The 14,417-nt window shown below is 35.1% G+C and overlaps 1 protein-coding gene across 1 annotated transcript in view; it reads right to left on the minus strand.

The window, feature by feature from the left end:
- The window catches only part of Snx4 (sorting nexin 4), a 63,550-nt gene that overhangs the window by 16,657 nt on the left and 32,476 nt on the right, over window positions 1–14,417 (minus strand). Inside the window, exons 7-8 of the mRNA XM_077794844.1 lie at window positions 9,456–9,528; window positions 2,938–2,999 (exon numbers count right to left, since the gene is read on the minus strand). Of these exons, the coding sequence (XP_077650970.1) occupies window positions 2,938–2,999; window positions 9,456–9,528 (135 nt within the window). The remainder of the gene's footprint in view (window positions 1–2,937; window positions 3,000–9,455; window positions 9,529–14,417) is intronic.

Below are 14,417 nucleotides of genomic sequence, written 5' to 3' on the forward strand. Positions count from 1 at the left end.
GTAAAAGGTAAATATGAAACAAATTAATTTCATGTTTAGATTTTGGTTTCATCCCCAAGATATATCATTATACATATGTGAAGATGCCAAAATCCAAAACACTTCCAGTTCCAAGAATTTCAGGTAAGGGATACTTAATCTGTACTAAGGTATGACATAATTTTAGTCCTTCTATGTTTTTATTTGTGTATTTTAATTTGGCTGCAATTATATTGTATAAGCAATTTTGTGTTGTGTGTTTTCCCCATACCATTACATTTCCAACAATTTTTCTAAACACAATTTCAAGTGGCAACCCACAATCTTTTGAACCATTTTCCTGCTCATACAAGGCTGTTTGAGATTTTTGTTGTTGTTGTTGTTAAAGAATGTATAATAAAAATGGTAAGGAACTGGGGTTGTAGCTCAGTGATAGAACACTTGCCTAGCATGCATGAGGCACTGGGTTTGATCCTCAGCACCACATTAGATAAATAAAATAAAAAAGTAGGGCTGGGGTTGTGGCTCAGTGGTAGAGCGCTCACCTGGCATGTGCAAGGCCCTGGGTTGGATCCTCAGCACCACATATAAATAAAATAAAGGTATTGTGTCAGCTACAACTAAAAAATATTAATTTTAATATCTGTAGATCCAAAGCTACATTTCTATGCCCACAAGACAATTCTGCTTTAATGTACTTTTCTCACTTGAATCTTTTTTTGGTGGTGCTGAGAATCAAACCAAGTGCCTCACGCATATGAGGCAAACCCTCTACCACTGTGCTACAAACCTCTCATTTCAAATTCAACATATCTAAAACTTAGATTGTTGTTGTGAGATAATGCAATAAAGGTTAGAAGTGAAATAATTAGGTTATAAGAGTCTTAACCGGGCTGGGGTCGTAGCTCAGTGGTAGAGCGCCTGCCTTGCATGTGTGAGGCACTGGGTTCAATTCTCAGCACCGCATATAAACAAGTAAACAAAGGTCCATCAATAACTAATAAAATATTACAAAAAAGAGTTTTAACCTAATCAGTGCATTAATTCTCTGATAGGGGTTAATTTGGTGGTAACTGTAGGCAAGTAGGGTGTAGCTGGACGACTTGGATCCCTGAGCTCCTGCCTTTGAGGTTTATATTTTGTAGTGGTAAGGAGAACTTGCTCACTCTCTTTCTCTCAGCTTTGTGGTACCATGTCCTAAGCTGCATTCCTCTACCACGCTTCCATCATGATGTTCTGCTTACCTTGGAACCATAGAAAAGAAGCTGGCTATCTATGGACTGAGACTTCTAAAATTATGAGCCCCCAATTAAACTTTTCTTCCTCCAATTGCTCTTATCAGGTCTTTTGGTCATAGCGATGAAAAACCTCACTGAAACACTACATCTTTTCAAGGAAAATAAAATCTGAGAGTTTGGGAAGACATCAAGTGCAACTAGCCGAATGTATACCATGGTGATCACAGCAATGTAACCAATCAATCATGTTAATGGAAATAATGGACCATCCAGATGATTATCTACTGAATGTCCCATAGGTATTTATCTAATTTTTAGCATTTTGTTATTGGTACCACCTCAAGATCAACATAAAAGAATTTAATTCTTTTTATTCCTAAATAAGACTAAAACTTAGTGTGAGGAGGGCAAGACTTAGTTAAATTTTTTCTTATTCCTATTAAATAGTTTAGTGCTTGATAAATACTTAACATTTATAGTTGCAGGTAAAATGAACCAATGATGAACTAATAAATTTGAGAAAAGAAATATTTACTAAGTTCTATGTACAAACCTCTGGTAGGTATCAGAATGATCAAAATGAAGACTTTTCCCCTCAAGGTCTAGATCTTTGCTACTCAAACTGGTTTAGCAAAAAACTGGAAGTTTACTAGAAACATAAAACCACAGGACTCACTCCAAATCTACTAAAGCAGAATGGGCATTTTACATTCTTGCCTCTCTAATACAAGTTCATCTATTAATTACAATAAATGTGCCACTTTTGAGATGGTCTGATTATCTAATTTTCAAGATATCTTTTTTAAAAAAATATTTGTTTTTTAGTTGTAGTTGGACACAATACCTTTATTTATTTATTTATTTATTTTTAATGCTCTGCTGAGGATTGAACCCAGGGCCTCACACGTACTAGGCGAGCACTCTACCCCTGAACCACAACCCCAGCCCCTCAATAGACCTTAATTGGCTGATTTTTATCTTTTTCAAATACTGAGTATTGAACCCAAAGGCACTCTTATCAATGAGCCACATCTCCAGCCCTTTCTTTTAATATTTTGTCTTGAGAAAGGGTCTTATTATATTTCCTAGGCTGGCCTCAAACTTGTAATCCTTTTGTTTCAACCTCCCAAGTAACTTGGATTACAGGTGTACAAGGCCATGCCCAGCCATCTGTTAGTTTTTAAATAACCACTGTTACCAGGCTTAACTGGAGTTATGGTTTGGAAATATAATAAAATCAGAAATGACTCATGTACCTAAATCTAAAAGCAATTGAGGAGGCTGAGTCGAAGGACCAGTCTCAGTAACTTAGTGAGGTCCTAAGCAACTTGGCAAGACCCTGTCTCAAAATGGCTCAACAGTTAAGAGCCCCTGGGTTCAATTCCCAGTACCAAAAACAAACCAAAAAAAGTTTATATTTTTACAATGCCAATAGCCTTTCGTCAATAAAATATGTCACACTGCTAGGTGTGGTGATGGATGTTTGTGATCCCAGCAGTTTGAGAGGCTGAAGCAGGAGGATCAAAAATTCAAGGCCAGCCCCAGCAATTTAGCAAGAACCTGTTTCAAATAAAAAAATTTCAATAAGGCTGGTGATATGACTCAGTGGTTAAGCAAAAAAAGGTCTACTTTCCAGACTCATAAAATCTTCAGATTTTACATCATAGATTTTTTTAGAAAAATTATAATTGTTTATTTTAAATTTTTATATAATACTTACCTGAAAACTCGTCCATAATTCCCATGTACTTTATATACACCATAGAGTCGATCTGCTACTCTCTGAAATCAATATTTAACAGAAATTGCTATCAGGTCAAAGTTATACACAGTTCACTTTAATAAAAAAAAAAATCATCCTCAAAAAATCAAAAGCCCTCACATAAAAAAAAAACAACAAAAACTCTGTTTTGTATAATAAACTTGAAAAATAGAGAAAAAGAAAAATATAATCTCAAAAAACCAATCATAAAAAACTCTAAAATAAAACTAGTACTGCTCTACCATAATTATATTATGCCTCAGTAATTCTTTATTTTTTTTTAAATTTTCTTTGTTTTAGTTGTAGATGGACTCAATTCCTTTTTTTTTTTTTTTATTTTTATGTGGTGCTGAGGATTGAACCCAGTGTCTCTTGTGTGCTAGGCAAGCACTCTACCACTGAGCCACAACCCCAGCCCCTGCCTCAGTAATTCTTTATATGTGTAGTTTTTAATTGCTACCTTTAAATCTTCTATAGCAAAAGTGGTAATATTTTTATCTAGCAGGTTAACATTATCTTTAACAAATAACACTTGAAAGAGCTACATAAAATTACACTGAACAGTATATACAGACTTTCTTTTTTGGATAACCTTGTTGGGTATTTAGTTATCTGAATTTTTTTCAGAATTATAATGTTGTAATATGGGTTGGAGTAATAGCTCAGTGGTAGAGCACTTGCCTGGCATGTGTGAGGCACAGGGTTGGAACCTCAGCGCCGCATCTAAATAAATAAAATAAAGGACCATTGACAACTAAAAATATTTTTTAAGATGTTGTAATAAGCACCTCTGAAAATAAGTGTTTTTCCTTTAGATTGTTTCTTTATGATAAAGTCCCCAAAGTGGAATCCTTAGGGAAAGGAAATACATATGTTCAGTTCTATTGATCTACAGTTTTATACATAAATGCTGATATACTTCTATGAGGCTTTTGTCAAAAGATAACTTCCAACTGACAAACATATTAGATATTTTAATATCAACAGAATTACAATTTAGATCACCAAGATGAAATGTACACGGCCTAGACAGTCACATAAATTTTACAAAAGACAAAACAAAATATCATGTGGTAAATGTTTCAGTTTATCATCTTCAAAAGTATTACACATGTGAACTGGAAGACCAAATGGCAATCATATATAAAATCCTAAAAAAAAAAGTTTTGGTATATAGTTTCTAAATGTAAGCTCAGGGGATTAAGTTAGCTACTTGACTCCTTATTCAAACACAAGTAGTTTCAGGATTTAGTTATTAACTGTACAGCAGATCTTAACCATTTCAAGACTTCAGCTTAAAGTGAAAGAAACACCATTGTAAAATATAGGTGTAGGTGTTAAGAGGCTCATAAAAGGTTTTGCTTCTATACTTGGCCTGCATTGAAGGACATACACCCACAGAGAAGGGGTCAACATGCTACAAGTCTACTGCTTGTTTTTGTAAGTCAAGTATTACTGCAATAATCATGCTCACTCATGTTAGCACATCTATGGCTGCTTTCACAGCACAGCTGAAGAGATGTGACAAGGTGAAATAGCCAAGAAAGCCATAAATATTTACCAGCCCGTCTGCAAAATAAGTTTGCTGATTCCTACACTAGACTCAGCTTTCATGACAAAGCTCATACTCCTCATTCTACCTGAAACACTTCGACATTGTCCTCAGATCACAAAACTGATCTCTCTAAGATATCACATCCCAGTTTATTTTTTGGGTACTCTATATTGTTAAATCTGATTCTCTCCCTCCCCTTCTTGAAGTGATTCCATCATAAAGTAAGTTTGGGAAACACTGAGGCAATAAAGTAAAACAGGTTCTTTGCCTATAGAACTTTTCAGATTTTTTAAATTTTAAGATATATATTTATTTGTAGATGGACATAATACCTTTTATTTATTTATTTAAAAATTTTGTTTTAATTGTTGATGAACCTTCATTTTATTTATTTATATGTGGTGCTGAGAATTGAACCCAGTGTCTCACATGTGCTAGGCAAGCACTTTACCACTGAGTTACAACCCAGCCCAACTTTTTAGATCTTTAACATCATAGATGAATAATGACTATACAAGACAGAGATGATTTGCTGTAGGGAACATCTTACAGGACTAACACTCCAAAGAATATATGATAGATATGTAATTTTACACCACTAACTTTTCTAGATCTTTGCACTTTCAGACACTGAAGTATCTTCCTAAAAGCTGACAGTCATTTTGTCGTTTCAAGATATTAAACATGGAAGAAAGAACTTATAAAATAGGTACTTTTAAGCAACCTAAGTAAGTGCACAGTGCAGATCCACAATAATGTTCAAAGAAAAATTTTGTGAATCCCAGGTATGAATGGTTGTTTCTTAAAGTAAATCATTCCTGGAGCTGATGCAAAAGAAGATTCTATCATGCAACTAGAGCTCTGTGTATATAGGTCCACAGGGTGTGACCCAAAGAGGAAAGTCTATCTACCTCAAAGATATGAGTGACCACTTATGTGGAGGCTACTCTACCCATGAACAAAGCAACAAACACTCTGCAGTTGTTACTAGACCAATAATGTTTCTGGTATGAATTCTTTAAAGATGGAAATAAATTGTTCTAGCCAACTAAAACATAAAGTGAATCTATAGATCATTAGGCATTAAGAAAGAAGATAAAACTAAGAAAAACTACAAACTTAAGACAAAAAAATTATCAATTTTTGAGAAAAGGAAAGACAAAAATGTCCAAGAAATAAAACATGAATGATTAAAACCTGAAACCGAACTGATTCAATGGTGGTTGATAATCAAAAAACTGGGTGCTAGGGGAAATGATTTAGTCCAGACTGCACTTCAGATTAATTTTGTTGAGAAGTCTTTCTTTTAAAAAACTAATCATCAGAAAATTGTCAGGAGAGAAGTGACACATAGCAAATCCTGTGACAAAAGAAATATGACAGCTTCATCTGATTATCCTTCCTCAATTGGGAATACCTTCTTTGTCCTTCACTAAAGTAGTAGGTGATTTAATACTCAAAAAGACAAAGCTTGGGGCTGGGATTGTGGCTCAGCGGTAGAGCACTTCCCTAGCATGGGCGGGACCCGGGTTCCATTCTCAACACCACATAAAAATAAAGACATTGTATTGTATCCATCCACACCTAAAAAATAAATATTAAAAAAAAGACAAAGCTCTATGACATGTTAGTATATGATGTTACTTTAAAAATCTGAACACATTTAGCTTTCTTCCCCCTTGATTCTCCTAAGAAGTTTAAGATTATAAAATTTATTTTAAAAAATTTATTATTTATTTATGCATTGCGATTCTTAATACACCTTTATACCACAATTTATCATATCTCTGATAAGGTATGTTGACCCCAAATTCGCATCTTCATACGTGTATTTTGTATAATGATGAGGGTCTCCTTTCACCATCCATGCTATTCCCCTTCTCCCTCCCACCCCTATTCCCTATCTAGAGGTAATCTTCCTCCCTTGCTCTCTCTCCCAAGATTATGAAATTTAAAGACTCCTGAAACCTGCTGCCAAAACGGTTTCCAAAAGAGCTATAACACTTTATATTTCCGTCATCAGGAAGCATTTCAAAACATTAGATATTACCTTCTTTATAAATGGCTAAAAAGTAATATTAAATAGTATCTCAATGATTGTATCTTAAATTATGAGAATATTAGCAAAGTTAAACAGCTCCCTCCCTTTTAAATTTGATTTCCCCCAAAGAGGTAGCACAGGGTAGCAAGAAATAAAAAATCTGGAGTCAGCCATATGCAAGTTCTTTAGGTTCAACTTTGGAGAGTTTATTACAATACTCCAAGCCTCTGTATTTTATCTTCCTTTATGAGATGTGGAAATGACCTTCATCATTGACTTTATAAAGATTAAATAATGTTTGTCAGGTTCTGGCAACAAGCAGGATGACTCAATAGGTGTGAATTCTCTTATGCTACTTCAATTCACACCCTTGGTCAATATATTATTTGTCTAAATTCTGGTTCCACATGTATATTTACTGTGAGATATTGGGCAAGTTATTTAACTTCATTTGCCTCTTTCCTAATCTGTAAAGCGGGAATAATAACAGTACTACCTTCCAAGGACTACTGTGAGAATTAAGTAAGGATATTATTATGCTTGAGTACCATGGCTTACATACACAGTGATAAATGTTAGATATTGGTATTATTGTCCTTTTACTTTAGTTCATAAAATATAGTTCTTACTTTTGCCTCCTAATTCTGTAAGGCATGTATTCAGGTGGCAAAAATTTAGTAGCTCCTATGCACCAGGCAGGTTTTATTCTCATTTTCTAGCAATGAAAACAAACTCTGAAAGGTTACTGGATTTGCCTACGGATACAGTAAATGGCAAAGACCAGTTTCAAATTCAGACCTTCTTAGTTCATGGTCAACTGACCTTTCTGGTTGTTCTATTTTGACTTCTTAAATATTTAACTCTAATCCATCTGTAACATATTTTTACCTGAGTTTCAAAAGATTTCTTGACAAAAAAAGTAGTCAACAATTCTATTTTCTCTTCATCTATTACTAATTCATCTTCTGTCTCATATACCATCAACACCTTCTTCTACACTTGACACTATGGCTCTTATGAGAAGGTCCTGGTGGTGCTTTCTGAATGGTGTGCAAGCTTCTGTCAGTGAAGGGCATTAATGTCCATTTTTAACTTCATGTCATTTTTCTCTTATTGTCCATGTCTAAAAGTCCTTTCTCCAAATTTTGGAATACTGTGTTAAAACCAAAGCTATTTGGAAGGCATCATGTATTTTTCATTGATATTTCTCTCACTTATTAAAAAATCAAGTGCTGCCTTTCCTTTCAAGATCTCACACTGTCTTTCATGTCAATAGTTTCTGAAGCATGTTTTCTTAAAGTATAGGATAAATATATAAACCCAGAATTCTCTTACTTGCCTATTACAAACTCCTTGTGACAAAGTCACTTTGAAGGATCTTATCACATATATATGACCAACCAGATCCTCTTGGTTAGTTAAAATTAAATATTTAAAAGCAACTTATTACTTTTTTTAGATCTTATTAAACATAAAATTGTCAGCCTACTCATTTATATTTTCATTCAGTATATTTTAAGTCTATGTGTCAGACAATATTCCAGGGATTTAGCAGTAAGAAAACAAAGTATCGGCTCTTATGGAATTCAAATACATTAGTGGGGAAAATCATTAACAATCATTAAAGTAATACAATGTCAGACAGTGTTGCCACAAGAACAGCAATAACAGAATGACAAGGAAATGATACTCTAAATGTTTTAACATTTGATCAGCCAATATGAGGATCTTCGGAAAGATATTCTTCCTTTAGTTTATTTTTCTATACTATTACAGAAACCTTTAAACATATAGAAAGTACAGAGTACAAAAGGATATAACTCCATTTCTCATAGAGAACAAAAGAATTTTCCTCCACTTTCTTACACTCCGCTTCAACAATTATGATATATATGGTCAATCTAGTTTCATCTAAAAGTGCCCCCAACTCTCCACTCATGAATCATCAGTGGACTCTAGTAAAGTAAATCCCAGACAATACATTTCATCTGAAGAAGAGTACAATCAGCACAGGATGACATCCTAGATCTGGTAACCACCCAGTCTCTTTCAAAGCCACTGACAGAATGAAGTTCTAAGATACCCTCTAGGTTACCCTAAGGACAAGAATGGATGACATAACATTTTCCAGGCATTTTAATATACTGAAAAGCATTCTTCCCCATGTCTACTATAGCCAAACTATATGGCTAAATACAATGATTATTCCTTAATTTCTAGTTTCTTTGTCATGGCGAACTACTGTCCCAATAAATGTATTTAGTAGAATTTAAGAGCCCAGACACAAGATAGTCTAACATCCATAAACTATTTTTTTTTTTAAAGAGAGAGTGAGAGAGGAGAGAGAGAGAGAGAGAGAGAGAGAGAGAGAGAATTTTTAATATTTATTTTTTAGTTCTCGGCGGACACAACATCTTTGTTGGTATGTGGTGCTGAGGATCGAACCCGGGCCGCACGCATGCCAGGCGAGCGCGCTACCACTTGAGCCACATCCCCAGCCCTCCATAAACTATTCCACAGACCTTCAAGAGGGGGGAAAAACACCTGGAAGCATAATTATATTATTATATATACATCTAAAATTCTACACTTAATTATATTTCAACATGCACTGAAATGACAGGCCTTTTGACAAGATGTAATAACAATTATACTATTATAAACCATGAAGAAAACAATTCTTCGAGGGCTGAAATTCTTCAGGTTGTTAATGACAGAAAACATTTTGCATTTCTTTAAAAAATGCAGCTGCATAATGAATATACTACATAGGAATGTAAAAATCAGTTATTCATCAGAAATACCACCTATAACTTAAAAGATGATGATTAAATGACAAGGATCTTCCTTACAAATGGAAAAAGCTCTAGGTCCACTTACAGCTCTGACTCGAAGAAGATGTGAGATGACCGACTGTAGTTCATCACTGTAGTGTTTCAGTTCAGTAAATCTCCTAAAACAGGAAATAAATAAATAAAACATCATTCTTCTCATGAAAACAAGAAGTCTAAGGCTGAAATATAAAATGACAGTCCCTAAGAATAATGAAACTGGTTCTATATAACCATATATATACTAGTCCTGAACACTTAAATAATAATATAAATACAAAAACTCTACAGTTAAATAACACTTTCTTTTGACAGTTTGAAAGCCAAGAAAAGATGCCATACTTCAGAATTTACATCATGGGGTTGAGATTAAATTCGTCAGTAGAAAAAATAACTTTAAAAAAAAAAAAGGAAAATATTTATGGTGATTAAAAAAAAATCTTAAGACTTAATCATAGGGGCTGGGGTTGTAGCTCAGTGGTAGAGCACTTGCCTGGTATGAGTGAGGCACCTCATAAAAAAATAAATAAATAAAATAAAATAAAGGTATTGTGTCCGTCTATGACTAAAAAAAATATTTTAAAAAAAGATGTAACCATAAATTGTGGTCTCTAGTATCAAGCTTAAAATGCTTCTCAGTAACCCTTGTTTCCTTATTCTATTATCAGACATTCTCCATAAAGATCTGAAACTCTTTGATATACCACTTGTCACTTTCCAAACAACCAAACTTCATAGATAAACTAGACATCATCGGATGGGAACAGCTCCCACCTCCACCTCCTGCCAATTTTTTGAGAAAACTTTCTCAAATCTACGTCAATTTTTCCTTTCATCTAGAATCTCTTCCTATCCTGCACTTGAGATTCTACTTCAGCTTGAAATAGGAAATGTTCCTATTTCCCAACTTCCTCTCTCTAGCACCACTTTCTTCTCCTTAGCATGCCAATTAACTCAGATCTTCTTGGATTAAAATAAACACACACTCCTTGACCACACACCCAACTATTAACCCCCTTTCAACATACACTGCTTTCTAGGTGAACTCTCAGCAAGCATCTCCCTAGCAATAACCACTGCTTCCCTTCCCATTCACTTCTTGGTCTGTTAGAATCTGGCTTTTTCCTTTAAAACTATAATATTCTTCACAAAGTCAACAAGTATTGTCATGTTGTCAAAATTCAATGAAGCATTTCAGTCCCCTCTTACTTGATTCTCTTGGTCATATAACAACTGATATATTACCTTCATCTTCTTGAAAATTTGTTCCCTTGACAGCATTGCCATTTCCTCATGATTTTCCTCTTACTACTGAAGTTTTTACTGTAGTACTCACTTTCTTTCACCCCTCTCTAACATCTTCAACTTCAGTGTGTGAAGAATTTCTAAAATGTATCTAAAATTATTTTGGGGTCTTTTAGTTGGAGTGAGTATTACAACTGTACACTCAAGACTTGCTCTCACTTAGAGATCTGAGTTTATAACAAACCACCACTGGATTCAGATGCTGGTGACCCCTTATTTTGGAAAACACTCTTATGGTGTTGGCATTCTTTAGGGTGAAGCGCTAGGTTCTTAGCCATCTTCCACTCAATCTTTCAATCTACACATTTTTTTACATGACTTGTAATTCACTATGATCAACATACTGTTATATTCCAATTTCTTTTTTAAAAAAAAACTTTATTTATTAGTTTATCTTTTTATGTGGTGCTGATGATCAAACCTAGTGCCTCACACATGCTAGGCAAGGGCTCTACCACTGAGCCACAACCCCAACCACTAAATTCTAATTTCTATCTCCAGTCCAAATCTGTCTTCTACAGATCTATTAAGCCAATTGATTAGCAGACCTGTTTGTACCTGCTTATACTGCTTATATGTCCAAAGCTCAACCTATTTTTTCCTATATCCTCAACTCTCTTCTATGTTTTAAAAGAGTGAGACCTGGGTTTCTTTCCCTCTGCTTCACCCAGTTTTTTACTAATCACCCAGTCTGTTAATTATACCTCCTAAATACTGTTCAAATCCATTTATATTGCTCTGTTTTTTTCTGCCAATAACCTAGATTCAAATTAGCATCATCACTTCTCATCTGGAATTCTCATACTATCCTCCTGATTGGGATCCTAGGCTTCTCATAAACCACTCTGCTTGGATGGTAGTCCTAGAGCCCAAACCTACATAACTCCTCCGCCTTTCAGCAGGTTTCTTTCTGCTGCAAAGGTCAGCCATGATCCTGAAACAAAGCCCAAACTCCTTAATGTGGCTTTTCACTAATCTTGTGCATACAGTTAACTGTGGTTCATCTAAAAAAAGAGGCAGCCAGCAAAGTTAAGGATATTAGACAACACACTTGACTTCCACCACTTTTAACTTCTCTCAAGGCAGTGTACTTCAGCTAAGAAACTAATCCAAGAATAAAAGAGCTAGCAAGGGCTGGGGATGTGGCTCAAGCGATAGCGCGCTCGCCTGGCATGCGTACGGCCCAGGTTTGATCCTCAGCACCACATACAAACAAAGATGTTGTGTCTGCCAAGAACTGAAAAATAAATATTAAAAAATTCTCTCTCTCTCAAAAAAAAAAAAAAAAAAAAAAAAAAAAGAACTAGCAAGTTTGGGATTACAGGCTTGCACTATGGCACCTAGTTACAGTCTCTCTGAAATAGCCAGGTAGCCAGAGAGGGAGGTAACAGCATCATCAAGGGATCATATTGCAAGAAAGTCAGGGTTAAAAGATTCTAAACACCTAAAAATGTTGGTGACATGGATGAAATGTGCATCGTTGGAAAAATCTCTCATTGGGAAATCAGAAGACCTAAAGTGAAAACTGAAAAATCCACTGACTTTAGATAACACTGTGTATTTAAGAAATAAAGGAATGGGCCAGGCACAGGTGCTTGGGGAGGCTCAGACAAAAGGATCCAAAGTTCAAGGCCAGCTCAAAAACTTAGATTTTGTCTCAAAATAAAAGATGAGAAGGGCTGGAGATGTAGCTCAGTGGTAGAGTGACAGACACTGGCCCTATCTCCAATACTGCTAGAAGAAAAAAAGAAAAAGAAATGAATTTCACAGAAAGGAGAGTTTAAGTTCTTTGCCAAAGTCAAAATTCAGCAGTGTCTGCTAGACTCTCCTACCCTAAATGATTAGCTGTTCTCAGAGAAAAATTAAAGAGTAAAAAGCATATATAATAATGTCAAAATGCTATAATTTCCTTGGAAAGGAAGGAGTTAACAAAGAGTCCAGACTGGGGAGATGATGATATAAAACTTCCCTCCCAAAACACTAAATGTCTAAAATCCCTACCTGTAAGGCATGTAAAAATCAACAAGTAAATGCAGATTCTAGTAAGACTGTAAGTTTGAGGTTGTCTACACTTAATGTATCTCAAAGCCTCAACTAACCTTAGTTTCTCTTCTCTTCAAAACAGTTCCACCACAACTATAGGCTCTATATTTCCCTTTATTCTCCAAATTCTGCTTTTACTTGCTTGTAGTCATCTCCCCATCTAAGCCTAGACAGGTGTCTCCCCTAAACAAATCTCATTCATTACTCAAGATTCATCTTAGAAATAACCTCCATCAAGGCTCTTTCTGAACACCACTCTTCAATTTCAAAGTTCGATGGTATAAATACAGTGCGGAGTCTAACTTGTCTACTTCATATTGCTTTCATATTTTCATATGGCTTCCATTTTTTTCCACCCTACTCTACTGAAAGTACCTCAAACCATACAGATTTTCTTACACTTCTTTACAACTTATATCATCAACTATTACATAAATCCCCAAAGAAAATGAACTCAATGAATTCTGAAAGTCTGAGTGACTATGAAAAACAATAAATTTGTCAGTCTCCTCCCACTTTTCCAGTTTCTGCACTTCCAGGTCCTGCCTTGCTGCCTATCTGTGGGAGTTCCTAATATGGTACCTTGAACCCCTTGAAGAAAACTCACTATATAAATTTCTTCCTGTATTCATCCTTCTTGCTCTCAAACTCAGCATAGGAAAGTGATCTATTCTGACAGTTTCAAACTCAAAGAATAAACCAAGCAAATTTTAACCTTAATTATGTTACTGCATGGCCTGGCTTTCTTTCTTTTGTGGTGGTGCTGGGGATTGAACCCAAGACCTTGATGCTATGTAAGTTTTCTACCACTGAGCTACATCCCCATCCTTTGGCTTTCTTCTAAAAGAAGAAAATTAATTTTATAAATTATTTCATTGGGTTCATATGGATTTTCTTTTATTAATTTTTAGCCAAGAAAAACTGGCAACTAAAGCTAGTCAATGAAACTTCTACTGGGCAAGGTAGCACATGACATGAGAGGTTACACTGCTTCTACAATAAACAGTAGATTTTAAAAACTATGTAAGCTGGGAATGGTGTCACATGCCTGTAATTCTAGCAACCAGGCAGGCTGAGACAGGAGGATCACTAGTTTGTGGCCAGCCTTAGAGATTCTGTGAGGCCCTGAGCAACTTAGTGAGACCCTATCTCAAAATAACAAATGAATAAATAATTAAAGAATGAATGAATACATAAATGGGTTGGGGATGTGGCTTACTGGTTAAGCACTCCTGCCCTGGGTTCAATCCCTGGTAGATAAATAAATAAACTAATTAATTAAACAACAAAAAAACCCTATATAAATGACATGTTACTTCTTTCATCTGTTATGTCTGTCATCTGGATTTTGTTTTAATGGGTTTAGGTTATTTTCAACTCAATATAAGGAACTCTAGAAGTAAACATAAAAATAAAACTCAGCCAGGAGCAGTGGCACATGCCTGTAATTCCAGCAGCTTGGGAGGATTTTAAGTTCAAAGCCAGCCTCAGCAATGTAGTCAGGCCCTGAGCAACTTAGCAAGACACTGTCTCAAAATAAAAAATAAAACAGGCTGGGGATGTGGCTCAGTGTTAAGCACCACTGGGTTCAATCCCCAGTACCAAAAAAAAAAAAAAAAAAAAAAAAAAAACTTGGATGCACTTCTTTATGCAATTGATGCAA

Source organism: Urocitellus parryii, chromosome 2 (genome assembly GCF_045843805.1).
Source record: "Urocitellus parryii isolate mUroPar1 chromosome 2, mUroPar1.hap1, whole genome shotgun sequence".
Lineage (NCBI taxonomy): Eukaryota > Metazoa > Chordata > Mammalia > Rodentia > Sciuridae > Urocitellus > Urocitellus parryii.